This window comes from Macaca fascicularis, chromosome 1, assembly GCF_037993035.2.
Source record: "Macaca fascicularis isolate 582-1 chromosome 1, T2T-MFA8v1.1".
In the NCBI taxonomy this organism is placed as follows: domain Eukaryota; kingdom Metazoa; phylum Chordata; class Mammalia; order Primates; family Cercopithecidae; genus Macaca; species Macaca fascicularis.
Window position 1 is genome coordinate 233,473,391 of NC_088375.1, and position 24,389 is coordinate 233,497,779.

At 65.3% G+C, this 24,389-nt stretch overlaps 2 protein-coding genes across 14 annotated transcripts; one reads left to right on the plus strand and one right to left on the minus strand.

Moving 5' to 3' along the window:
- Nucleotides 1-96: 96 nt before the first annotated feature.
- On the plus strand, nucleotides 97-14,795 carry ACAP3 (ArfGAP with coiled-coil, ankyrin repeat and PH domains 3). 12 transcript variants are annotated; one of them, XM_074023615.1, is made up of 24 exons: nucleotides 97-256; nucleotides 874-946; nucleotides 3,847-3,904; nucleotides 4,584-4,703; nucleotides 4,891-4,944; nucleotides 5,805-5,863; nucleotides 7,046-7,229; nucleotides 7,536-7,580; nucleotides 7,670-7,765; nucleotides 7,833-8,419; nucleotides 9,397-9,509; nucleotides 9,598-9,649; nucleotides 9,906-10,006; nucleotides 10,086-10,197; nucleotides 10,489-10,697; nucleotides 10,779-10,848; nucleotides 10,950-11,044; nucleotides 11,120-11,322; nucleotides 11,505-11,612; nucleotides 12,237-12,335; nucleotides 12,425-12,651; nucleotides 12,852-12,961; nucleotides 13,122-13,232; nucleotides 13,498-14,795. In XM_074023615.1, exons 10-24 carry the CDS (start codon nucleotides 8,324-8,326, stop codon nucleotides 13,643-13,645), a joined length of 1,854 nt encoding a protein of 617 aa, XP_073879716.1. In that variant the 5' UTR covers nucleotides 97-256; nucleotides 874-946; nucleotides 3,847-3,904; nucleotides 4,584-4,703; nucleotides 4,891-4,944; nucleotides 5,805-5,863; nucleotides 7,046-7,229; nucleotides 7,536-7,580; nucleotides 7,670-7,765; nucleotides 7,833-8,323; the 3' UTR covers nucleotides 13,646-14,795. The 12 variants fall into 12 exon arrangements, 9 of the variants coding, with proteins under 9 accessions (XP_073879716.1, XP_045244675.2, XP_073879721.1 ...); XM_045388740.3 differs by lacking the exon at nucleotides 874-946 and having other exon boundaries at nucleotides 7,833-7,907; nucleotides 8,408-8,419; XM_074023599.1 differs by lacking the exons at nucleotides 97-256; nucleotides 874-946 and adding an exon at nucleotides 1,727-1,939.
- A 415-nt stretch (nucleotides 14,796-15,210) lies between these two features.
- On the minus strand, nucleotides 15,211-23,642 carry SCNN1D (sodium channel epithelial 1 subunit delta). 2 transcript variants are annotated; one of them, XM_074023470.1, is made up of 14 exons: nucleotides 23,498-23,642; nucleotides 21,050-21,160; nucleotides 19,071-19,423; nucleotides 18,476-18,683; nucleotides 18,183-18,373; nucleotides 17,917-18,005; nucleotides 17,677-17,840; nucleotides 17,476-17,574; nucleotides 16,873-16,963; nucleotides 16,707-16,785; nucleotides 16,569-16,626; nucleotides 16,305-16,363; nucleotides 16,118-16,193; nucleotides 15,211-16,006 (listed from the first exon to the last, which is right to left on the minus strand). In XM_074023470.1, exons 1-14 carry the CDS (start codon nucleotides 23,558-23,560, stop codon nucleotides 15,650-15,652), a joined length of 1,998 nt encoding a protein of 665 aa, XP_073879571.1. In that variant the 5' UTR covers nucleotides 23,561-23,642; the 3' UTR covers nucleotides 15,211-15,649. The 2 variants fall into 2 exon arrangements, with proteins under 2 accessions (XP_073879571.1, XP_045244720.2); XM_045388785.3 differs by having other exon boundaries at nucleotides 16,873-16,990.
- Nucleotides 23,643-24,389: the final 747 nt, after the last annotated feature.

A 24,389-nucleotide genomic window follows, 5' to 3' on the forward strand; every position in this document is an offset into this window, starting at 1 on the left:
CCCGGCGGTGACAGCGGGCGGCGCGCGCGGGCGGCGGACTTTGGCGACGCTCCCCGGCGGTGACAGGCGGGGCGGGGCGCGGCGCGGCGGCCTCACTCCGGGGCGGGCGGGCGCCGAGGCGGCGCGGGCGGGACGAGCGGTCCGGGCCGGCGCGGCTGCCGCTCGGCGCCGCGGTCCTCGTGCCAGTGAGCGCCGCGGCCGCCGCAGCCATGACCGTGGAGTTCGAGGAGTGCGTCAAGGACTCCCCGCGCTTCAGGTGCGCCGCCCGGGGCCGCCGGGGTGGGCGCGGGCCGGGGGCGTAGCTGCCGCCTTTGTGCCCGACGGCGAGGTGGGGAGGTCAGCGCCGGGCCCGGCTGGGCCGCGGCCGCCGGGGAGGAGCTGGAGGACCAACCTCGGACAAAGCGGCGACCCCGCCCCGCCATGCCCCGGGGGCTGGAACAAAGGACGCCCCTGCCCTGTGCGGCCGCCCCCCGGCGGAGGGCGTGCGCGTGGGCAGCCGTGGGCACCTCGGGACCGTCCGCCCCCGCTTTGTGTCTGCACCTCCACGGGGCTGAGCCCCTCCCGGGCCCTGCGGTCCAGCTTTGGCCAGGGTCGTCTGGGTCTGTGGGGGCGTCGGCCCCTGGTCTCTGCCTCGATCCTGTGTCCAGAGCAGTGCGTGGGGGACAGGCAACTGGAGCCGCGTTTAAGGCCTGGGGCAGGGTGCTTGGGAGCGTGAAGTGGTTTGAATGACCCGCTGACTTAGAGGGTGGCGGCCGAAAAGAGCGGCGGGGAAGGTCAGGTAGGGGATAGGGGTTGTGTGCACCCCGAGTCTGCGTGTTTTCCGTCATTCCTGGCGTGCAGGCGTGCACACCTGCGTGAACCACATGTTCACAGACGTGTGCACAAGTGTGCATCGGCCTCGCATGGTGGATATTTGGCAAACGACAATGGAGGCAAAGAAACCAGAGTGCGCACCTGCGTGAGGCCCCCTCCTCTTCCAGTGCTTGTGCGGGGCGCACCCTTGTGAAATCTGCCCCTCTGTGCGCCTCCCTCGGGGCACCAGGCCTTGCACAGGACGTGTGGATGAGCTGTGCCACGGGGCTGTGCTTGCTTCTGCATGTAGCCTGCCGATGAGTGCGTGCAAGCATGTGCACACGCCATCTCTCTGTGCCGGTTCACGTACTGTGTTAGCCATATCACCAACAGACCGATCAGCTTGTACACGCATGTTCCCCCATTGGGTACACATGTTGATGTGTGCCTGTGCAGTCCTTGGACACACATGTATGTGTGGTGCCAGTGTGTGCAGGTATGTTCATGCATGAACGTGTTTGCACATGTGTGCTTGGTCGTGTGTGTGTGTGCGCGCGCGCGCGTGCTGGGTCTCTTGGGATCTGCTGGCAAGTCAGCCTGTGTAGGGGGGCACGGGGAGCTTCAGCATCCTTAGAGCTCTCACCAGAAGGCCTCAGGAGACTTGGAGTGGGAGGCTCAGGGCCAGCCAGGAGAGTGGCCCCCCGGCCCTGGGCAGAGGAACTGGGGCCATCCTCTGCTCTCTCATCTTCCGTTGCTGACCTGGGAAAAGGGGTTGAATAACTCAGGCACTCTACAATCCTGCGTTGGGGACCCAGGCTGTGGGGAGGCGTGGGCATGGCCTCCCTGCTGGGGGCTGGGCCCTGGCTGAAGCCCCTACTTTCTCCCTGGCCCCTCCCTCAGAAACCTAATGGACCTCCTCCATGCAGACCGCCCTGTGCTGCCCTTGCCCAGTCGTGGGGGGGTGCTGGAACCCACTCACCTCTGAGCCTTCCCTTGTAACCGGCTCTCACGGGAGCCGGTTACAGGAGCCAGTTATGGGGGCTGTGGGGCTGCAGTAGGTGCCGTAGGGCGGCCGCCCGGCCTTTTGCCGCAGGGGCTGCCCTGGGAAAGTGCCTAACCCCCGTGGGGCATGGACTGGAGTGGAGAGGTGAGAATGGCCTGGCCCAGTTGGTTTCAGGGTTATGCTGTGATTTAACTGGGGTTTGAGGGACTCCCAGAGGCTGTCCTGGGGGCGGGCCCTCAGGGTGTGACTTGAGTTTCCTGGCCTACCGCCAGGCTGAGGGCCAGGCAAGGTGGGCGAGAAGATGTGGTCTGTAATGTGGAACCTGGTCGCCCCAACCCTGGAAAGGGGGACCCTGCGTGCACCTTCCTGGTCTGGGAGGGCCTAGTGGCAGCCTGGGTGCGGTGGGCAGGGGGCCAGGGGAGCCTGTGGAGGGAACCGCCTGGCCTCTGTTCGGCGGGCGCTGAGTCACGGCTTTGGTTGGGGGGCAGCCACACCCTCCTCCCCATCCTCCGAGCTGCTGAGGAAAATCTGGGCTGAGCGCAGCAGAAGAGGCCTAGGTCCACTGGGGCGGAGGAGGGTAGAGCTGAGGGGCTCCCAGCAGCACAAACTGCAGCTCTCGGGGCCTCTGCCAGTGCCCACCGTGTCCCCATGAGCATGTCCGTGAGCTGCGGGGTGCAGCCACGCCCCCTTGCTGGCTCTCCAGGGACACGGGTGCCCCAAGCCCAAGGGCGGCAGCTCTGGGTGCAGCTGTCTCTGCATCCGGCCCTGCCCAGGGGTGGCTGCAACTTCTGGGGCGTGGTTCTCTCTGCTGCCTTCTCCTGGGCGGATGGTTCCTTCTGTGTTCTGGGATCCTCCAGCTGAGGTAGAGATCAGGGTCCAGGGACTATGGGCTGGGTGCGTGGACACCACAGTGAGGTTCCCTCCATTGCCCCTGCTTCGGGATTCAGAGTCCTCTTAGCCTCTTGGGAACAGGTGAGGGCTGCTCAGAGAGGACCTGGTGTCCTGCTGTGGTGACTGGGACCATTCAAGGTCCTTCCCCGGGGGGCGCCTGCGGCCCCAGCTCCTAATTGAGGACACGCCCCTGGAAACCACAGGCCCCTCCCCTGAGGCCCGGGACACGCGTCAGGCTAGCAAGGGATGAGGGACCGTAGGCCCCGATGGCCTCTGCTGCCGGACCCCTGCCCTAGACCTGTCCCTGGAGTCCTGGCCCCAGCCCAGGCCCTGTGGTGCCCAATCCCCGGGAGGCCAGATGGCCCGGCCGGCCAGTGAGCCGATTGTGTGGCGTGCGGGGCTGCCGGGATCCTGGCCCTGTTTCCCTTTTCCTGCTCCCGGAGGGGGTGGTCACGTGCCCGACCCATCTGCCTCCCGTCTTCCGGGGATTCTCCCGCCGAGGCTGCTCTGGTGATGTCATGCCTTAACTCTTCTCTCCCCAGGCAGCCCTACTCGCAGGCTGTCCTGGTGGGAGTGGGCTCTGAGGAGGACAGCCCACCCGTCTTCCCAGCGGACCGTGCCGCTTGTGGCTGTGAGGTTGGGGGAGCCAGGGGCGTCTCTCCCCAGCTGGTCTGGGTCCTGGTGCTGCCCCCCCGCCGTCCCACAGTGCACGGGTGCCAGACCTGGGTGGGCTGCAGTAGTGCAGAGGGGTGAGGAGCAGGCGCCGCAGGGTTGAGGGGGCTCCAGAGGGGTCCAGGGCCGACTCTGAAATCCTAGAGGAGCGGCCGGTGAGGCTGGCCGAGCCCTTGGTGGGCACCGTCCCTGAGGGACTCCCGGCAGCCGCTGTCCTGGGAGAGGCTGGTCCAACCTTCTTCCTTGAGGGCACAGCAGCGGGAGTCACAGCCGATTCTGCCTCTCCCTGTCTGGGAGGGGGGTGGTGAGGGGAAGTGCGCTGAACCTGGTCCCAGTCCTGTCCGTGTAGCAGGCAGGCGTCTGTCTCCCAGCCCGTTTCCTGAAAGGGCCTTCCCGGGGTGGAGCCCCTCAGGGAGGTGCAAGGGGAGGCGAAGCCCCGAGGGGGCCGAGGCTGCAGGTGACCCTAGCCAGCCCCGTTCTTGCTTTAGGGCAACCATTGACGAGGTGGAGACGGACGTGGTGGAGATTGAGGCCAAACTGGACAAGGTGAAGGGCGGGCCTGGAGCGCCCGGTGCCCGGCCAGGCTTGGGGATGGCTGCATGGCCGAACTCACCTTCTGGGCCTTACTAAGCCACTTACACCCCCCATATGCAGAGCTCCCATGTGGTGCTCCAGGTCCTGGTCCCTGTGTCTTAGCACGTGTGTTCCAGGGTGCACATGTCACACGCACACATGTGGCCGGCCCTGAGTCTCGTCCCATCTGGGAGGGGCCGGGCTGTGGTGAGTCCCCGACCCATGGTGGCCGCCTGTCCCCTCTGCTGGGCTGGTGACATGGGGACAGCTGCTGTGTAGGCCGAGCCTTGGTGTGGCTGGGGCTGGGGCGGAGAAAGGGGAGGGGGCAACAGGCCGTGGAGCTGGGAGCCGCAGCAGGGAGTCGAGTCCACAAGCCCCACATGGGCTGGTCCTGCTGGCCCTGGGTCCCCTGCCTGGCTCCTGGACCCTCCCAGCCGAGCGAGGCCATGGCGGCCCCACCCTCCCCTCCCAGACCGGCCTCCAAGCCCCAGGCAGGCCCAGGCACAAGGAACCTGCACCGGGGCCCTGAGTCCTGGTTGCCAACACCCTCAGTGGAACCTACCCTGGAAGCTCTTCCTGCCTCAGAGGCTGTGCGTGGTAGCGAGTGCAGGCACCAGTGCCCGCCGTGCTCACCACGCCTGCCGGCCCGCAGCTGGTGAAGCTGTGCAGTGGCATGGTGGAAGCTGGTAAGGCCTACGTCAGCACCAGCAGGCTGTTCGTGAGCGGCGTCCGTGACCTGTCCCAGCAATGCCAGGGCGACACCGTCATCTCGGTGAGGGGAGAACTGACCTCTGACCTCAAGGTGGGGTAGGGGGAGAGGCCGAGGGAGGCAGCCCCTCAAGGGCATCCAGGCCAGGAGCAGGCCGGTGTCTCTACTGCCCAGGGGGCTCAGAGGGTGTGACTGGGTGACCTGGGCCTGGATTTGCCGTCTCAGCACGGCTCCCCATCTGCTCCTCTAGGAATGTTTGCAGAGGTTCGCTGACAGCCTGCAGGAGGTGGTGAACTACCACATGGTGAGCCTGGCCTCCCTGCCACCCGCGGGCCGCGCGCAGCCTGGAACCGAGCTCTGCTGGTCACCGGAAGACCAGCATGGGCCGGGCGGGCACGTTTCTGCTCCTCCCGTCTGGTGGGGGGCCATCCCACGTCTTCAAGTCAGTGTGGGTTGGGGGACAGCCCTGGGGGCTCTGCCGTGTCCCAGGGAAGGGCTACACCAGACCCTGGGGGAGGGGTGGTTTATCCAGGGCTCTCATTCCAGGCTGGCCTGGCTGCCATTTGGGTCTGGGTGGCCCCAGGGGCCCTGGCACTGACGTGGATGGACACACAGGACAGGCACCCATGAGATGTGGGGCCGCAGCCTGGGAACCTGAGCCACAGACTGAACAGGGGAGGTTCCGACGTAGACCAGGCAGGGCGGCTCAGGCGTCCCTTTGCTCCTGGTTATGCCCGGTCCTTCTGCACCTGATTCAGAGCCCAGGCTCCGGCTCCCCAGGCCCAGCTCTAGGGTGCTCCCGGCTCTGACCGAGTGCTCCCTGCTGCAGGGATGGGCACCCCAGGGTGGCCACCCAGGGCCAGGAGGCATTGGGGCTCAGGCTGTGTCCTTGGTGCCCGCCTGATGAAGGGACCATCCGAGGCAGCCTTGGCCTCTGTCAAGGGCCGGGTGGGACAGAGGGGCAGGGGTCACAGCCGCCACCTGTGGGTGCCAACTCAGGCCTGGGGGCTGTTCCCCTGACCCCCTTGAGGCCAGCCCTGCAGGGTGGGACCCGCCCCTGTGTCTGGGCCTGGGGGCAGTGCCCTCTGCTGGTGAAGATGGGGCCTTCCGTCTGGGGCTTTTTTGGGACAGACCCCAAGGGTCACTGCCCCCTTCTGCCCCCAGATCCTGTTTGACCAGGCCCAGAGGTCCGTGCGGCAGCAGCTCCACAACTTTGTCAAAGAGTGAGTGGCCCCCAGGCCCAGGTCCCCCAGGGCTGGGGGAAGAACACGGAGGCCACGCTCCCGCTCTTGGAGGGGAAGAGGGTCTGGGGCAGAGCAGGGGCACCTTGGCCCCAGGCCTCCAGGCCGTGAGCGACTCCACAAGGCAGAAGGCTCAGAGGCAGACAGCCGAGTGGAGCTCAGTGGGGTTCCACACCCTGCATGTGTTGGGGGCGTGTCCAGCCCCCCGCCAGTGGAGAGGTGCAGGCCACATTGGGCTTGCGTGTCTGGAGTCTGGGGCATGGTGGGGGTCTGGGCAGATCCTGATAGTGAGGTGGGGAGGCCTGGAGCAGATGGGAGGAGGCAGCAGGGGTGTGGGGGGCCTGGGATAGGCCAGTGAGGAAGGAGGCTGTGCCCAGGAGCAGAGAAAGGGCCTGGAGTGGAGGAGGGTGAGGTCCTGGAGTGGAGGAGAGTGGGGGCCTGGAGTGGAGGAGGGTGAGGACTGGGCACGGTGGCTCACACCTGTAATCTCAGTATTTGGGAGACTGAGTCCAGAGGATGCCAGGAGTTTGAGACCAGGCTGGGCAACATAATGAGGCCTCCATCTCTACAAAAAAAAAAAAAAAAAAGAAAAAATATATATTAGGTGGGCATGGTGGCACGCGCCTGTGGTCCCAGCTACTCAGGAGGATGAGGTGGGAGGATCAGTTAAGTTCAGGAGGCGGAGGCAGCAGTGAGCCATGATTGTGCCACTGCACTCCAGCCTCCAGCCTGGGCAACAGAGAGAGACCCTGTCTCAAACAAACAAACAAAACCAGGCCAGGCGCAGTGGCTCACGCCTGTAATCCCAGCACTTTGGGAGGCCGGGGCGGGCGGATCACCTGAGGTCGGGAGTTTGAGACCAGCCTGACCAACCTGGAGAAACCCCTTCTCTACTAAAAATACAAAATTAATCAGGCATGGTGGCACACGCCTATAATCCCAGACGCTAGGGAAACTGAGGCAGGAGAATTGCTTGAACCCGGGAGGCAGAGGTTGCAGTGAGCCAAGATAGCATCATTGCACTCCAGCCTGGGTGACAAGAGCGAAACTCCATCTCCAAAAACAAAAAACACAAACAATGATGTGGGAGACTCCAGGATCCAGCAGGTGCCCTCCCTGACCTCTGGGTGCCCTCCCTGACCCTACTTGGCACTTGGCCTCCAGGGATGTGCGGAAGTTCAAGGAGACAAAGAAGCAGTTTGACAAGGTGCGGGAGGACCTGGAGCTGTCCCTGGTGAGGAACGCCCAGGCCCCAAGGCACCGGCCCCACGAGGTGGAGGAAGCCACCGGGGCCCTCACCCTCACCAGGAAGTGCTTCCGCCACCTGGCACTGGACTATGTGCTCCAGGTCAGCCCCGGAAATGGGGTGGGGGACGGGGACCAGCTGTAGCGAATGGAGGTCTCAAAGGCCTTGTACAGAACTGGAGAGATTTTGAGCAGAAGTGTCAATTCCTGCTTCACCCATGGGTGGGACCTCCAGACATGGGGAAGGACTCCAGGACCATGGGAGGATGAGGCTGGCCCAGTGCTGGGAGCTGAAGACGACCTGGGGGTCTCAGGGAACCACAAGCAGCTCAGGTGGACTCTATGGCAGGTGCAGGGCTTGGGGCTGCCTCAGCCTCCAGGGCTCACCTGTGGGCTCCCCCTCTGGCAGATCAATGTCCTGCAGGCCAAGAAGAAGTTTGAGATCCTGGACTCTGTGAGTGCGTGGGGGCTGCCCATGAGCACAGGCTGCATGGCGGGGGCTGGACCGGGTGTGCTTGGGCCTCACCTGTGCTGCCCCCACAGATGCTGTCCTTCATGCATGCCCAGTCCAGCTTCTTCCAGCAGGGCTACAGCCTCCTGCACCAGCTCGACCCCTACATGAAAAAGCTGGCGGCCGAGGTGAGCCTTTGGGAGGGGTGGGGCCAAGGCAGGCCTCCGTGGCCTTCCCTAATGCCAACCCCAACAGCTGGACCAGCTGGTGATCGACTCTGCGGTGGAAAAGCGTGAGATGGAGCGAAAGCATGCAGCCATCCAGCAGCGGGTGAGGCCACGCAGCCGGCTCCCTCCTCACCCCACGCCCGGCACACCCTCCCCGCCCCTTCCTCCCTGCCTGTCCCCCACCTGCCCTGCCCAGGCGCCCTGCGTCCTCACCCCACGCCCGGCACACCCTCCCCGCCCCTTCCTCCCTGCCTGTCCCCCACCTGCCCTGCCCACACCTTCTCTAGGGGTCCGAGGCTGCTGCCCTTTGATGCGTGCAGTGGAGGGGCACGTGTGGGTGGGGCCGCTGCTGGGATCTCCTTCCTCTGTGGCCGTGGTCACCTCTGCGGCCTCAGTCACTGGCTCCCTGCGGGGCCTCTGCTTGCCTGTGGGACAGCAGCCCCGGCCACCACCCAGAGCAGATGTTGGCTGCAGGCAGGAGTGGCTATTTTGGGATAGGGGAGACCCCAGGAGTTGGGGATGGGTCCGCCAGTCACCAGGAGTTGGGGGCAGCTGTCACTCACTGGCTCTCTCCCCCGCATCCCTCCTGCTCCGGCCCTTCAGACGCTGCTGCAGGTGAGTGAGCACTGCCCCGGGGGGGCTGTGGGTCGGGGGAGACCAGATGGGGTGGTGCCTTTCCCTCCCCTACCCCGAGGGCACTTCAGCACCAAGGACACCTCCCACCGGTCTCAGGGCTCCTGCTGCTGCTGCAGCTGTGAGAAAGGCTGGCTCCGGCCAGACCCCCACATCCCCCGTGGGAGTGGCGGCAGCTGTCCCTTCCCGCCCCACGTGGCCTAGGGAGCAGGTGGCCGCGCCTCCCCTCTGCTGCCCTGGCCTGCCAGACGGCAGGACACACAGGGCCTTCAGTGGCTCCCAGGCCTCCTGAATGGGGCTCTGTCCGCTCAGCTGGCCACATGAATGGAGCACTCAGGATGCAGAGAGTGGGGGGGCAGCTTCCTTCCTGATCGCAGCCTGCTTGTCCCTGCAGGGCTGGGGTGGGGCTGGCACTCTCGGGCCCCCAGCTGTGAACGTGAAGGGTCTGCCCCACGAGTTTCAGGGCTGGGGGCCTTGCTCCAGTCAAGAAGTGGCTATGGGCCGGGCGCGGTGGCTCACGCCTGTAATCCCAGCACTTTGGGAGGCTGAGCGGGCGGATCACAGGTCAGGAGATCGAGAACATCCTGGCTAACACGGTGAAACCCCGTCTCTACTAAAAAATACAAAAAAATTAGCCGGGCGTGGTGGTGGCGCCTGTGGTCCCAGCTTCTAGGGAGGCTGAGGCAGGAGAATGGCGTGAACCCGGGAGGTGGCGGAGCTTGCAGTGAGCAGAGATTGCGCCACTGCACTCTAGCCTGGGCGACAGAGCGAGACTCTGTCTCAGAAAAAAAAAAAAGAAGTGGCTGTGGTGAACAGAGGGTCTCCCGTATGAGCGTGTGGCCCGTGGGCCATGTGGCAGCCTCAAACAAGGACCTCACCCAGCCAGTGCTCTGGGAAAGCACAGCGGGTAGCAGGGCTCCCTGGGGCGGGCACTCAGGGGGTGAGTTCCATCCCTCCAGGACTTCTCCTACGATGAGTCGAAAGTGGAGTTTGATGTGGATGCACCCAGTGGGGTGGTGATGGAGGGTTACCTCTTCAAGAGGGCCAGCAACGCTTTCAAGACGTGGAACCGGTGAGGGCCCTTCCTCAGGCGGGGGCAGGGGTCACAGCGGCCCTGGGATGGGCACCGTCTGACTCCCCACATCCCCCCACCCGCCTAGGCGCTGGTTCTCCATTCAGAACAGCCAGCTAGTCTACCAGAAGAAGCTCAAGGTGTGCCCTGGGCCTGGGACTGGGGCCCTGATGGCTGGATGCCCCACCTGGGCCACAGGGCAGACTGGTCAGTTGGGGTTGGCATGGGGCTGGGGCACTAGTGGACACCGGAGCCTGAACGGTCAGGGAGCAGAGAGCTGGACACGGGGCTTGGGACTCGGGCAGTCAGCCTCTGGGTCTGTAAGGTGAAGCAGGAAGTGGGTGGTCGGGGCTGGGTGGCGGCTGAGGGCAGGGGCCACAGCAGTGCCGCCCACAGGACGCCCTCACCGTGGTGGTGGATGACCTCCGCCTGTGCTCTGTGAAGCCATGTGAGGACATCGAGCGGAGGTTCTGCTTCGAGGTGGTGTCACCCACCAAGTGAGGAGGTCCAGCCCAGGGTGAGGCGGGGGCGTAGCTGCCCACCGGAGCTGACGCCCGCCCCCTCCGCCACCCACAGGAGCTGCATGCTGCAGGCCGACTCCGAGAAGCTGCGGCAGGCCTGGGTCCAGGCTGTGCAGGCCAGCATCGCCTCCGCCTACCGCGAGAGCCCTGACAGCTGCTATAGCGAGGTGTGGCCCTTGGTGCCCCTGCCCGACGCCTGTGCACACACCTGTTTGTGGCTCCTGCAAGCTGGGTGTTTGCTGTGGGTGCACTGGCACACTGGCCTGTGCGGTGTGGGTGTGCATGTGTGTGCAGGTGGCATCTGCCCACATGAGGGTGTGCACGCATACATGCTTGTGCAGGCGTGTGCTCGAGGGGCCCTGGCCTGCACCTGCACTTCCGGCTGGGGAGGAGGGGACCTGCTGGGGAAACCACGCTAGAGCCCCTGCGGGACTGAGCAGCCCCACCCCATCCCCCAGAGGCTGGACCGCACAGCATCCCCGTCCACGAGCAGCATCGACTCTGCCACCGACCCTCGGGAGCGTGGCGTGAAGGGCGAGAGTGTGCTGCAGCGTGTGCAGAGCGTGGCCGGCAACAGCCAGTGCGGCGATTGTGGCCAGTCGGACCCCCGCTGGGCCAGCATCAACCTGGGCGTGCTGCTCTGCATCGAGTGCTCTGGCATCCACAGGTGGGCCCCTGAGGGGATTGGGGTTGGGCCGGAGCTAGGGGCCTTGCCTCACCCAGACTCACCCCTGCCTCTGCCCTCCAGGAGCCTGGGTGTCCACTGCTCCAAAGTCCGGTCCCTGACGCTGGACTCGTGGGAGCCAGAGCTGCTAAAGGTGTGTGTGGGACTCCTGCAGGCCATGGGACCCCCTTTGTGGGGGCGGGAGCCGGGGTCTGCAGGTTTGCACTGATGCCTGCTCGCCCTGTCTCCCACCAGCTGATGTGTGAGCTTGGAAACAGAGCCGTGAATCAGATCTATGAGGCCCAGTGTGAGGGTCCAGGCAGCAGGAAACCCACAGCCAGCAGCCCCCGGTGAGGTGGGGTACAGTCTGGATCAGCCAGGGAGCCCCAGCCTGTGGCACAGCCTCATGTTCACCCCTGATCCAGGCAGGACAAGGAGGCTTGGATCAAGGACAAATATGTGGAAAAGAAATTTCTGCGGAAGGCACCCATGGCACCAGCCCTGGAGGCCCCAAGACGCTGGAGGGCACAGAAGTGCCCACGGCCCCACAGCTCTCCCCGCGTCCCCACTGCCCGCCGCAAGGTCCGGCTTGAGCCTGTCCTGCCGTGTGTGGCTGCTCTGTCCTCAGGTGGGAGGCCATGCCCCGGCAGGGCTGAGAGGGGCTTGCCTGGGTCGGGGATGGACTCCGTTAAGGGGTTGGGGGCAGGGGCTCTGGGGGCACCTCAGGCTCCGCAGACTCCCACTGTGACCTGGGGTTCTCTGCCCCACCCCGGGCATGTTCCCTGCTCTGAACACGCACTGCCCCTGCAGTGGGCACCCTGGATCGTAAGTTCCGCCGAGACTCCCTCTTCTGCCCCGACGAGCTGGACTCACTCTTTTCCTACTTCGACGCAGGGGCCGCGGGGGCTGGCCCTCGCAGTAAGTGTGGGATGGGCCCAGCCAGGTGGCAGGGCAGGGCCAAGGAGGCTGGCCTGGAGGGTGCCCAAGTGTGGATGGCCCTTGCAGGGGAATAGAGCAGCATCTGGAGGGGCGGGGGCCTCCTGGCCACAGAGCTGGAAGCCGAGGCCCTGACTGTGGGGGTGAGCTGTGCAAATGTGTGTGTGGGCTGTGTGCACCCCGGTGTGTGTGTGGAGTGAATGGCCCGGGGTGCTGGGGCAGCAGAAGGCACTGCCAGCTGGCCTTCAGCCTGGGACCCTTCTGAGGCCATGCTGCCCATCCGTTGGGTGGAGACTTTTCAGCCTGGGCCAGCCACAGACAGGGATGGGGGCCCACTGCAGGGGTGCAGGTGAGCCTGAGGGCGGGGGGACGGACTTCCCCGCGGGCCTGGGCTTTAGGGGACTACCCCTGGCACCTTTGAGCTGTTACTTGGTTTTCTCTCCTTTGATCCTCGCCTGCGGCTGGCTCCCCCCGGCCCTGGGTGGGAGCTGCTCCTGTCCCTAGGGGTTGCCCCTGGAGGGTGGGTGGGGTTCCAGCTTTGCCCCAGGGCTCTGCATGGAGTTGGGGCCTCCCACCTTCAGGACTCCCTTCCCTGCGGACCTGCAGGTCTGAGTAGCGACAGTGGCCTTGGGGGCAGCTCGGATGGCAGCTCGGACGTCCTGGCTTTCGGCTCAGGCTCTGTGGTGGACAGCGTCACTGAGGAGGGTGGGTGGCACCTTGCGCTCGGCCGACGCCCCTGCCCAGGCCCCGGGCAGCCCCGGGGGTCGCCTTTCCTGACCGCCCCCTCCCCACAGAGGGTGCGGAGTCCGAGGAGTCCAGCGGTGAGGCAGACGGGGACGCTGAGGCCGAGGCCTGGGGCCTGGCAGATGTGCGTGAGCTGCACCCGGGGCTCCTGGCGCACCGCGCGGCGCGTGCCCGCGACCTTCCTGCGCTGGCGGCGGCGCTGGCCCACGGGGCCGAGGTCAACTGGGCGGACGCGGAGGATGAGGGCAAGACGCCGCTGGTGCAGGCCGTGCTAGGGGTGAGCGAGGCACGGGGGCTGCGCGCAGGACACAGGCGCACACTTGAGGTTGCATCTTCTGTGGCCCCCACACAGAGGCCGCCTGTCCGCGGTGGGGACAAGTTCGGTCCCGGCTGGGGACGCCCAAGGCCGGGGTCAGGGTGCAGAGGCGCTGCGAGGGGCCGGTACCGCGACTCCGTCTTAGTCGCCCGGCTCCCCAGGGCTCCTTGATCGTCTGTGAGTTCCTGCTGCAAAACGGAGCGGACGTGAACCAAAGAGACAGCCGGGGCCGGGCGCCCCTGCACCACGCCACGCTGCTGGGCCGCACCGGGTGAGGCGCGCAACCCGCGCCCCGCCCCGCGCCCCGACCACGCCCACCCGCCCCGATCACGCCCTAGCCTGGCCACCTCCTGCCCGGCCACGCCCCGCGACCACACTCGCCCCGCCCTCCCTGCTCAAGCTCTGACGCGCCCTCCGCCCTCGTCTCTCAGCCAGGTTTGCCTGTTCCTGAAGCGGGGCGCGGACCAGCACGCCCTGGACCAAGAGCAGCGGGACCCGTTGGCCATCGCAGTGCAGGCGGCCAACGCTGACATCGTGACGCTGTGAGCGCGGCCGGGTCCTCGGGGCTGGGCGGGGCCTGCGGGCCAGGCGGGGCCTCCAGGGCAGGGGCGGGGCCTGCGGGCGGGGTGGGGCCTCCAGGGCAGGGGCGGGGCCTGCGGGCGGGGTGGGGCCTCCAGGGCAGGGGCGGGGCCTCCAGGGCAGGGGCGGGGCCTCCAGGGCGGGGTGGGGCCTCCAGGGCAGGGGCGAGGCCTCCGGGTGGGGCGGGGCCTCCAGGGCAGGGGCGTTACATGCAGCATCTCCCCGCAGGCTCCGTCTGGCGCGCATGGCGGAAGAGATGCGCGAGGCCGAGGCTGCCCCGGGTCCCCCGGGTGCCCTGGCGGGCAGCAGCCCCACGGAGCTCCAGTTCCGCAGGTGCATCCAGGAGTTCATCAGCCTCCACCTGGAGGAGAGCTAGGGCCGGGCAGGCCGGGCAGCTGCTACCCCGCCCGGCCCGACGCCCCGCATGCCCCGAAATCCCCGGCGCCCCACCCGGCCGCGGCCCTGCCTGTGACCCGGGTCGATGCGTGGCAGCCCCAGTGCCGGGGCGCCCCGGCCCCGCTCTCCCAGGAGGAGAGCGAGGGCCCCACACTAAGTCTCTTGAAGCCTCACATTTCCCTGGGGGGTGCTGCGTCATCGGGTGCCCCTCACCCCACCCGGGGAACCTCTATCTTCAGGTCACCCCTTTTAAGGGTCCTGGGTTGCTCATGTCATAAGCCACTCTCAAGGCCCGTGTCACTCTGTCCTCAGGGCCCGTGTCACTTCGTGCCCCACTTCTGCCCAGAACATTGACCTAGCTGGGTCCCTCCTGCACACCCCAGACCCCCTCCCAGGGCAGAAAGGGTGGCCTATCCAGGGAACCAACGAGTACCTCACTTAGTGACCCCAGCATCCAGGCTGGTGTCGCGGGTGCTGGGCGGGAGGGGCTCCGGCCTGGGTCCTCAGCCCTGGCTGGACGCGGGCGTCCCAAGCCCACATGGCTGGCCATGAAGGTCCCCGTGCCAGACAGCCCCAGCCTTGTCCCAGCCTCCTCTGGAGGCACCTTCTCCCGGTACTCGGCCCAGAGCCTGTGCATAAAGCCACTTTGCCACTTTGCAGCCCGCATCTCACGTTCTTTGTAGCAGACTGAGGGGGTTTGCTACAGGCCTCGTCTGACTTTGTCTTGCGTCTTTTCTCTGTGGACTCTTGAGGACGCCTGAGCCCCAGCCCTGCCCCTGGCCAGCTTCACCCTTGGGTCCAGGGGTCTCTCAGTTCATGTTGCAGGGCCTGCCAATGCCTTCACGCACCCCTTCCCCGAAGGCGCCCTGCAGAGAGGCGGGGCCTCCCCAGCTCGGCCCCAGGTCAGGCTAAGGCCAGTCACTATGCAATGCTGCCCCCGGGAGGCTCCATGAGGGCACAGTGGGCGCTGGACCCGGCCCCTCAACACTCTTGCCTGCTGCCTGTGACCCTGAAGAACAGAACTGATTCTTGCTCCTCTTCCTGTGTGAGCTTGGCCCCACGACCTGCCCCAGGCCCCTGCTGCCGGGCCTTACCCCCACCCCTCGCTTTGAATAAACCGCTTGCGCCCACTGCCTGCTCCTGGGCTCCTGTGCCTCGCTCTGCTCTGTCTCCGGGGAGTGTCTGCGTCCCCTGCCCTCCCCAGAGGGCATTCCTGAGCCAGGTAGCACTTGAGTCAGACTCCAACAGGCTGCACGAGGCCTGATGGGGCCTGAGGCTTCTTTGACAAAATCTGGCTCCTGATGCCCCTGGCCCCCATTGTCTCACCCCTCTACCCTTCTCTGTCCTAGACTGAGTCCCCTGGTGGGAAGAGGGGTGTTGGGGTCAGGGCCAGGGGTCATTGGACGCGAACCGGCAAGGCTAGGCTGGGGCTGGTCCTGTCCTGGGCCCTGTGCCCAGGGAGGCGCCAGGTGCAGTCAGGGTTTCAGCTCACCCGGGACGGGACGGGTGGCTGGAGGGGCGCACAGGCACACACTGGCCACCAGGTGGAGTCCACAGCTTTATTTCAGAGCAGCCCGTGTGGGCGTGGGGGCCCCGCCTTGCCTTCTGCCTCCCCCCAGCTGAGGCAGCGATTGACACACGCACATAGGTGCATCAGACGTGTGGATGTGCAGAGACACACACGGAGCATGGGCACATCACCATGTGTCAGCACCTCCAGCTGCACTCGTGTGCACTCAGGAAGCCCCCTCCACCCTGGGCCTCCTTCAGACCCGCCCCAGGCAGGGTGGGTGGTTGACCAGAGGCGCTGACATGCCCAGCGCCCTGCCTCCCCACGGCCGCGCGTGCTGCTTCCTCGGCCACTGGATGACCTGGGAAGGCCCTGCAGCCGCTGGTCGGGCCCACCCTGGGCCACTGGGGAGCTTGCTGCTGCCACAGCTCCAAGGACCAGGCCGAGAGATCACACAGCCCTGGCAGGTCTGGTTCAGGTGTCCAGAGTCTCATGGGGCTGGGGCCCAGCCCAACTCTCTTCAGCTGAGACTCTCTCCAGAGCCCCTAGAAGCATCATCTGTGGGAGATGAGGCCCGCTGGGCCCCAGGTTGTCTGACGTCGCACCTGCAGGCGTGGGCATGTGACTGGCCTCTGGCTTGATGTTGGATGCCCCTGAGGCAGGGCTGGCTCTGGGCCAGGACAACCACACCCTGCGGAGCCGGCGTCCGCCCAGCAACAGGGTGAGGGCCAAAGTGTCAAGCAGCAGCTCCAGGAGCTCCAGGAGGGAGAGGACGGAGGCCCCAAACCACAGGCTGCAGAGGCTGCCCATGGCTGAGAGCAGCTGCGGCACCTGAGGGTGGGGTGGGGTATGAGGGGCGGGCCTGGGCCCCGTGCCCCTTCTGTGCGGGGCCAGCCACCGGCCCCGCCCCCACCCTAGCCCAGGCTGGGGGCCGAAGCTCACCGAGTACACGGGCGCCTCCTCCACCGAGCGGTAGTTGAGCTCCTGGTAGACAATGTTGATTTTGGCTAGGTTGCTCCTGGGGCAGGATAGAGGCATGAGGGTGCTGGCCCAGACCTTCATGATGGGGAGGGGGGCTGTAAGGGGAGAGGGGCTGGGATGCCCCTCTGGAGGGTGAGGGTGCACTCACCTCTGTCTGTGGCTCTGACGTGGCAGCCCCTGTTCACCAAGCGCAGCCAGAGTCCAGCCCTGCTGGGAGCCGGGAAGGTTTGCTGTGGCCAGGGCTCCCCCATGCCCCCAGCCATCCCGGGTACCATGGGTGGGTGTGGGGGCAGAGACCACAGGGCACAGGCTAGGTCAGCCCCGGCCCTGCCCTTGTCTTGGGTGGCCTCCGTGGGTCCTGTGGGGTCTGCCTGACTGTCCACACCCCCACCCCACCCCTTTGGGGACTCACAGCCGACTTGGCGGAAGGCCACCTGGAGGTCCCAGAGGAGAGCTTGAATGCAGACTCCCTGGAAGAGACAGCCGGGGCGTCACCTGCCAGCTGCTCCGGGCAATGACCCCTGGCCCTGACCCCAACACCCCGTCTCACCTGCAGGGCCTGGGGCAGCGGGAGGTACAGGGGAGCCGGTGGGTCTCCAGGTCCTGGTAGAGGCGGTAGAAGCAGTGTCCTGGGGGAGGGGTCAGGGGCATGTGTGAGGCTTGCCATGACCCCCGGCTCATGGCTGGCAGAGCGGGAGGCAGTGGGCAGGACTCACCCCAGGCAGGGTGCCGGGCAGAGCTGCAGTGCTCAGCCCCCGTCGGCAGCGGGTAGAGGTAGTAGCCACAGGAGCAGGTCTCCACCATCAGCTGCTGGAAGCAGGACACCAGGCAGGTCTGGGGACATGGGGGATGGAATGGGGACATGGGGGACAGAGCAGGGACACGGGGGATGGAGTGGGGACACGGGGGACGGAGCGGGGACACGGGGGACGGAGCTGGGACACGGGGAACGGAGCGGGGACACGGGGGATGGGAGTTGGAGTGGGGACAGGGGGGATGGAGACACGGGGGACAGAGTGGGGATACAGGGGATGGAGTGGGGACACGGGGGACAGAGCTGGGACACGGGGAATGGAGTGGGGACATGGGGGATGGGGGACCAAGTGGGTATACGCGGGACGGAGCTGGGACACGAGGGACAGAGGGACAGAGCGGGGACATGGGGGATGGAGTAGGTACACAGGGGACGGAGTGGGGGCCTCCATGGGGACTGCCCCTTTCCCAGGCCCTCCGGTACCCTCCCAGACCCCTCCCCCAGTCTCCCCGTGCCCCCCGTCAGCCCAGCCTCACCCCCCTCGCGCCCCCCAGCCCAGCCTCACCTGCCTGGTGTAGGAGGTGTTGTGTAGCAGCTCCACCTCCACGCCCTCCCCGCCTGACGTGCAGTGGCTGTAGGGCTTCCCGAGCCGGTGCACCTCATCCTGGGAGGGGACGCTTCAGTTCCAGGGGCCCTGCCCCCACCCCCCAAAGCCCAGGTTGGGCAGGAGGCCCGGGCCGGAGGTGGGCTGCAGAGACCGGCTCACCTCTCGGATGCTGATGGTGGCCTCCGTCCCGGGCCGGACGCTGAAGCTGTGGTACCCCAGGAAGGGCGTGTGGTTACGGCCGTGAACCATGACCTTGACGCCGGCCCTCGTGGACAGCAGAGGGAGGTGAGGCTGCTGCTCAACCCTGAGGACGAGGCCGATTCCTGGGAGGCCGAGAGCTGGTGTGAGGCCACCTGACCTACACCGCTGCCCCCACACCGGCCAGGGGCTGGCACTCACCGTGGGTGATGCCAGGGCGCTGAGCTGTCCAGACACCGTCAACTGTATAGCAGCTGCCATAGGTGGGGTGATGGAAGGTCCGGAACTGCCTGGTATGAGACGCCGAGCTCAGACCCTGAACGTTGGCCACCTGCATCCATCACGCTGGTCTGAGGGGCCGTGGCCAGCCTTGGGGGGCTCCCAGCGTTCAGCCCGAGGAACCCCAGGGGTGTGGCCATGCTCTGGGGTGCGGGATGGAGGGAGTGGCCCCCGCCCGCCGCACTCACCGGGCCTGGCAGTCCACGCCGTCGTAACTGCAGGAGAGGACGAAGTGGCCGTCCTGGCGCCCGTGGCTGTCCTCCCACACCTCGGGCAACAGGGCTAGGATGTCCACATAGTGGAAGCGGTACCAGTCCTGCACGGCCGCCACGCCGGACGCGTAGCTGCGGTAGAAGCAGTCGCCGCCCGTGCTGTTGCACTGGGGGAGGGGAGGGAGGGTCAGCTCTGTGGCCAGCAGCAGTCCGGGCCCCGCTCCCCACTCGAGGCCCTGATGGCCACAGGCCCTGGCTGGGACACTCACCAGTCTGAACCCCACTCTGCCCCGGCTGCCCGAGTGGCTCAGCCTCTGTAGACGGATCTCCCGGTCCAGGTGGAAGCGCGGCTCGCGGCGGGGGATGGCGGCGGAGAGCGCGTCTCTGCCTTTGCTGAAGTTGACCTTGTACAGGGAGTCGATGTTCTCCCTGGCAAACTCGTCCAGCAGCTCCAGATGGCGGAGGACCAGCCTCGGCCTGGGAAGCAGGGCCCTGGAGTCAGAGTCACCGGCCCGGGGGCCCCACATTGGCTCCAGCATCCCAGTGTATGCTGTCGGGACAGCAGTGCCTCCCCCACTCAGGATGCCCAGCGGGGTAAGCTGGACCCGGAGCTGGAATTGGAGGTCGGCCCCAGAGTCCGGCCTGCTCACAGCCCCTCCCATCTTCCCTCCTTCTGGAACGCTCCACCCTCCCCCACCTCTCCTCCCAGGCTCCCGAGGCCCGGTGTCCCTCCAGGGTGGCACTGACCACACCGAGCCCCCTCCTCGGCTACAGGGGCCAGTGGGGCTTTGGTCAGGGACGGTCACAGGGGCGAGGAGCTGGGGCGGCCACCCCTCCCGCCGACAGCCCCACGATAGCCCTCACCGGCGTGGGTTCCCGTCACACAGGGTGACCAGCGGGAGCAGCTTGCGCTCTGAGTGCACAGAGACGGCCATGAGGACCGGGCGGTGCCAGTGATGCTCCAAGAGGTGCCCCAGCTGCCAGCAGAGTGTGACCAGGGCTCCCAGGAACAGCAGCCCCCAGGACGTCGTCTTGAGGCGGTTCCTGCTGGAGCAGACCAGGCGGATGGTACCATGGATGGTGGCGTTGGTGCAGAAGAAGGTGAGCAGCTCCCGGAACGAGGCGGGCAGCTCCACCAGCCCCTCCTGGTGCCCCTCCTTGGGCGGCAGCGGTGGTGCTGATGGTGGCCCCAGCCTGGGGGGCGTCTGGGCTGCACCCTGCGTGTAAAAAGCGACCTCAGCAGGGCCCAGCCTGCAGCCACTCAGGCCTCCCCACCCTGGCCTGTCGTGTCCCTCAGCCACCCGTGCCCCGCCCTGCCTGCTTGGTTGCTCGGACAAGCCCCTCGCAGGGTGCTCCCACGCTGCGCCCTTCTCCCCGGATACACCCGCCCTGGTACGTGTTAGTGTAGGAGCTGAGTTTGAGTTTGAGCTGCTGGGGCAGCAGGACTCAGAGAACAGAGTGTCCAGGCCCTGCCTGGCCCTGTTTGCAGGCAGGGTTGCGCTGAGTGGGTCTGTGCTGCCGTCCCTACAGGTGGCCTCTGGGGAGCCACAGGCCCAGGTGATCCACCCAAAAGGCAAGGACTGTAGCGTGTCCATGGGCCCAGCATGGGGGTCTGGGGCCCTGGGGAAGACTTGCCCTTCTTGCCCCTGATGGCTGCACCTGCCCCAGCCCCCAGTGTGGCCTGCTGAGGACTGACTGTGCCAGGCCCGTCCAGCCAAGTCCGGGAAGCGTCTGGCCCGGACACTGCTTGGCACTGTGGCCCAGGGTGGCCCCACTGAACTGAATGCCGAGGCGGGCTGTGGAGACACAAGGGCCCCAGGAAACCCAGCCACTGCCTGCCCAGTCCTGTGCTGGAGGCTCTGGGGTCCTGGGATAGGCCCAGCTCCCGCAGCCAGCTGGGAGGGGCCGCAGATGTGCGGATTCACACCACGACGACTCCTTCAGGATTTTCACACTGTCCGTCTTGGTCTGGGTCTGTGAGGCTTCAGCCCTGTCCCACTGCCCAGGCCTGCACTGAGTACTCTGGGGAGGTGCTAGAACGAGCCAGAAGCTTCGGGGCCTGCGGACACTGGGTGGAGGTGGCTGCCCTCGGGTGTGTGGCCCCCACAGGCCTCCAGGCAGCCTGGCCAGGAGCTCCACCAGCGGGCACATGGCTCCGCTCACTCTGCGTCCCCCCGGCCGTTCTGAGCAGGGAGGCTAAGAGGCTCGGAAAGTCTGACTCCAGTCCCCACTCCTCATCTCCACCTGGCGCATAGACAGGGCAGCGCCATCCCCCATAGTGGGGGCTGCCAGGCCAGGAGAAGCGGGAGCTCTGGACTGGGGTCTGGAGGGCCAGTCAGGGCCCCCAGGGCTTCTCAGATGAGGCAGGGCCTGGACCCCCAGTCAGAGAGGAGCCAGACCCCACCCTGCATGTGCACGTGCGTGCGTGTGTGTGTGTGAGACAGGACGACGCTGGCCCCTCCACCCCACCTGCCTCCGTGCCGTGTCACGTGGCCAACACATGTGTTCACGTGTGGGCAACCCGTGGGGTGCGCGGCGCCTGGACGCGCAGCGTCTGCAGTGTTCTCCCAGGGTCTCTCCAGCACACGCCATGTACCCCCAACGGGACACGGCCCTTTCCAGGGTAAGGAGGCACTCAGGGATGACCTGCCCCGTCGCCACGATGCAATACCGTTCCTGATGGCACACAGGGCCAGGCGTCGGAAGGAGACCCCCCAACCCAGCCCCTGGTACCTTGTGGGAGCCCCCCACACCCACCCCAACCCCCCCACGGTACCTCGAGGCAGGGCCCCCTCACCCCAGCCCCCCACCACAACCCCCCTCACCCCAACGCCCCACCGTACCTGGAGGTGGGACCCCCCCTGTGCGGCTGCTTCCATTCTCCCGTTCACGCTCAGGCGCTCAGCAGCTGGGAGCAGCTGGCAGCTCTGAAGCAGGATGGAGCCTGTGGCCTCCTATTTAAAACAGGCCGGCTGGGCGTGGGGCCGTGCTGCAGGCGAGGGAGGGCCCAGCCAGGGCGGTCACACCTGCCCCGGACCCAGAAGGGGAATTCCTGGGGGACAGAGATGCCCGTCCCTCTGCAGGCCTTTCCCATCCAGAGCCCTGCAGGGGAGGACCGAGGTCCTGACCCCAGCTGAGCGTGAGGGGCTGTAGCCTCTGTAGGGAGGGGGAGGGCAGTGTTGGGCTGAGACCCCCTTGGAAGCCTTTCTTTCTTTCTCTCTCTCTCTCTCTTTCTTTCTCTCTCTCTCTCTTTCTTTCTTTCTCCTTCTTTCTTTTCTTTCTTTCTCTTTCTTTCTCTCTTTCTGTCTCTCTCTCTCCCTCCCTCCCCCCCCTTTCTCTCTTTCTTTCTTTTTCCTTCTTTCTTTTCTTTCTTTCTCTTTCTTTTCTTTCTTTCCTTTTTCTTTCTCTTTCTCTGTCTCTCTCTCTTTTTCCTTCTTTTCTTTCTTTCTCTTTCTTTCTCTCTTTCTGTCTCTCTCTCTCTCCCTCCCTCCCTCCCCCTCTCCCTCTCTCTTTCTTTCTTTTTCCTTCTTTTCTTTCTTTCTTTTTTCTTTCTTTCTTTCTCTGTCTCTCTCTCTTTCTTTCTTTTTCCTTCTTTCTTTTCTTTCTTTCTTTCTCTCTTTCTCTCTGTCTCTCTCTCTCTCTCCCCCCTCCTTCCCTCCCTCCCCCTCCCTCTCCCTCCCTCTTTCTCTCTCTCTCTTTCTCTCTTTTTTTTGAGATGGAGTCTCACTCTTGTTGCCCAGGCTAGAGTGCAGTGGCGCGATCTCGACTCATTGCAACCTCCACCTCCCGGGTTCAAGCAATTCTCCTGCTCCAGCCTGCTCAGTAGCTGGGATTATAGGCATGTGCCACCATGCCCGGCTAATTTTGTATTTTTAGTAGACATGGGGTTTATCCATGCTGGTCAGGCTGGTCTTGAACCCCCAACCTCAGGTGATCCGCTCACCTCAGCCTCCCAAAGTGCTGGGATTATAGGCTTGAGCCACCGCGCCGGGCCCGGAAGCCCCATCTTTCTCTGCCGGCTCCTGGAACTCAGATCCGGGGCTGTTGTGGGCTCCCAGCACTCCCTCCCTTCCCTGCAGCTCTGACCACAAGAGTGTGTGGCTGACAGACACTGGGTGGGGACCTCGGCTCCCAGATCCAGTGTCTCTCGGGACCAGAGGCCCAGCCACTGGGACAGGTGCTAATGTGGGAACCACCAAGGGCCCGGTGTGGAGACGGCACCTGCTCCCCTGAGTGGGCACAGGGGCTCACCCTCCCTGCTGGACACTACAGCCGCCACCAACCACACCACACACTAAGATGACGCATCACACGCTAATATGACGTGTCACACGCTAAGGGCGCAGCATGTTTTCAGTCCACACTCACACCACACACACCAAGATGCTGGCACACATGAAAGTGACTCACGACGGCTGGGCACAGTGGCTCACGCCTGTAATCCCAGCACTTTGGGAGGCCGAGGAGGGTGGATCATGAGGTCAGGAGGTCGAGACCATCCCGGCTAACACGGTGAAACCCCATCTCTACTAAAAATACAAAAAATGAGCCGGGCGTGATGGCAGCGCCTGTGGTCCCAGCTACTCGGGAGGCTGAGGCGGGAGAATGGCAGAGTGAGACTCCGTCTCAAAAAAAAAAAAGAAAGTGACTCACGACACACTAAGACCACACACATGCTAAGACCGTGCACACGCTAAGACCGCACACATGCTAAGACCTCACACATGCTAAGACCTCACACATGCTAAGACCTCACACATGCTAAGATCATGCACACGCTAAGACCTCACACATGCTAAGACCTCACACATGCTAAGATCATGCACACGCTAAGACCTCACACACGCTAAGACCACACACATGCTAAGACCTCACACACACCAAGACCACACACACGCTAAGACCTCACACATGCTAAGACCATGCACACGCTAAGACCTCACACATGCTAAGACCACACACATGCTAAGACCTCACACATGCTAAGACCTCACACATGCTAAGACCATGCACACGCTAAGACCTCACACATGCTAAGACCACACACATGCTAAGACTGTGCACACGCTAAGACCTCACACATGCTAAAACCACACACATGCGAAGACTTCACACACGCTAAAACCACACACATGCTAAGACCACATGCTACTGTCAGGGTCCAAATCACAGTCTCCCAGGCTGGCATCTTCAGCCCCAGTGTGGTTGTGTGTGGAAAGCAGGTGTCCCCGTCCCCCCGGACCACCCCACCCCTGTCTACTGTGGGACCCTAGATATCCAGGTGGCCTCACCATCCCAGATGACCAGACGCAGCCGGGCCCAGGTTGGAAGGGTGGGCTCCGTGTTCCTGACATCCTGCCCCAAGTGGTCCCTGGCTTGGCTGGGGGAGCCCAGCCCCACAGGGTCCAGCAGCAGAGCCATGGCTCTGAGGAGGATGAGGTCACCTCCTGCAGGCTCTGGAAGGAAGCAGCTGCCACCAGTGACGTCCCGGAGAGGGAAGTCGTGCTGGAGTCACCCAGGCCCGTGAGAATCACAGCTTTGTCACTGGTTGTGTGGCCTTCCCAAGTTACTCAACCTCTCTGCGCTGATTTCCTCGAGTGCTACGTGGAGCTGGGGCGCCTCTGCAAGCTCGTGGCAGGGGGAGCTGATGTCACGGAGACCCCACAGGCCAGCGGCAGGGCCCCCGGACACAGCACAGGCCCGGGGCATCTCCCCCACCACATCTGGGCGGCTTTGTGGGCGCACCTGCCAAGGAGACAGGGCACACATGGCCCGGGGGCTACTTGGCAGCCAGGGGCAAGGTCCTAGGTGCTTGTTAGCGATTGTGGCTGGAAGCAGGCCTGCGCCTCCCTGTGTCCCTGGGAGTGGCCTGGCAGAGAGCCCGGCCTGGCAGAGAGCCCAGCCTTGGTGCAGAGAGGGAGAGAGCCCAAGTCCGGCCGGAGGGGCCCGGTCCAGCCAAAGGGCAGCTTACAGGGAGCACGGCCCCCGGCTTCCTGTGGGAGGGGGAGCCATGGCGGGGGGCAGGGCACACCTTCAATGACCCAAGCCCTGCAGGGCCTGAGTCCAAGCACATCTCAGCTGGATCTCGCAGCTCCCGGCGACACTCTCCTCCCATCGCCCTGGAGAAGGCCTTGAAGGGCTGAGGTTCAGTCACCCGTCCCACACCCCTGTCGGGCCAGAGAG

Bases quoted from the DNA above. Each gene is read 5' to 3' on its own strand.
- ACAP3 (XM_045388740.3), top strand. From the start codon at position 210: ATGACCGTGGAGTTCGAGGAGTGCGTCAAGGACTCCCCGCGCTTCAG. The intron at 5,864-7,045 runs GTGAGTGGCCCC...CTTGGCCTCCAG, and splicing joins CTCCACAACTTTGTCAAAGA to GGATGTGCGGAAGTTCAAGG. The intron at 10,698-10,778 runs GTGGGCCCCTGA...TCTGCCCTCCAG, and splicing joins GAGTGCTCTGGCATCCACAG to GAGCCTGGGTGTCCACTGCT.
- SCNN1D (XM_045388785.3), bottom strand. From the start codon at position 23,560: ATGTCAGGAACACGGAGCCCACCCTTCCAACCTGGGCCCGGCTGCGTC. The intron at 16,991-17,475 runs GTGAGGCTGGGC...CCATGTCCCCAG, and splicing joins ACACCTCCTACACCAGGCAG to ACCTGCCTGGTGTCCTGCTT. The intron at 16,007-16,117 runs GTGAGCTTCGGC...CCCCACCCTCAG, and splicing joins AGGAGGCGCCCGTGTACTCG to GTGCCGCAGCTGCTCTCAGC.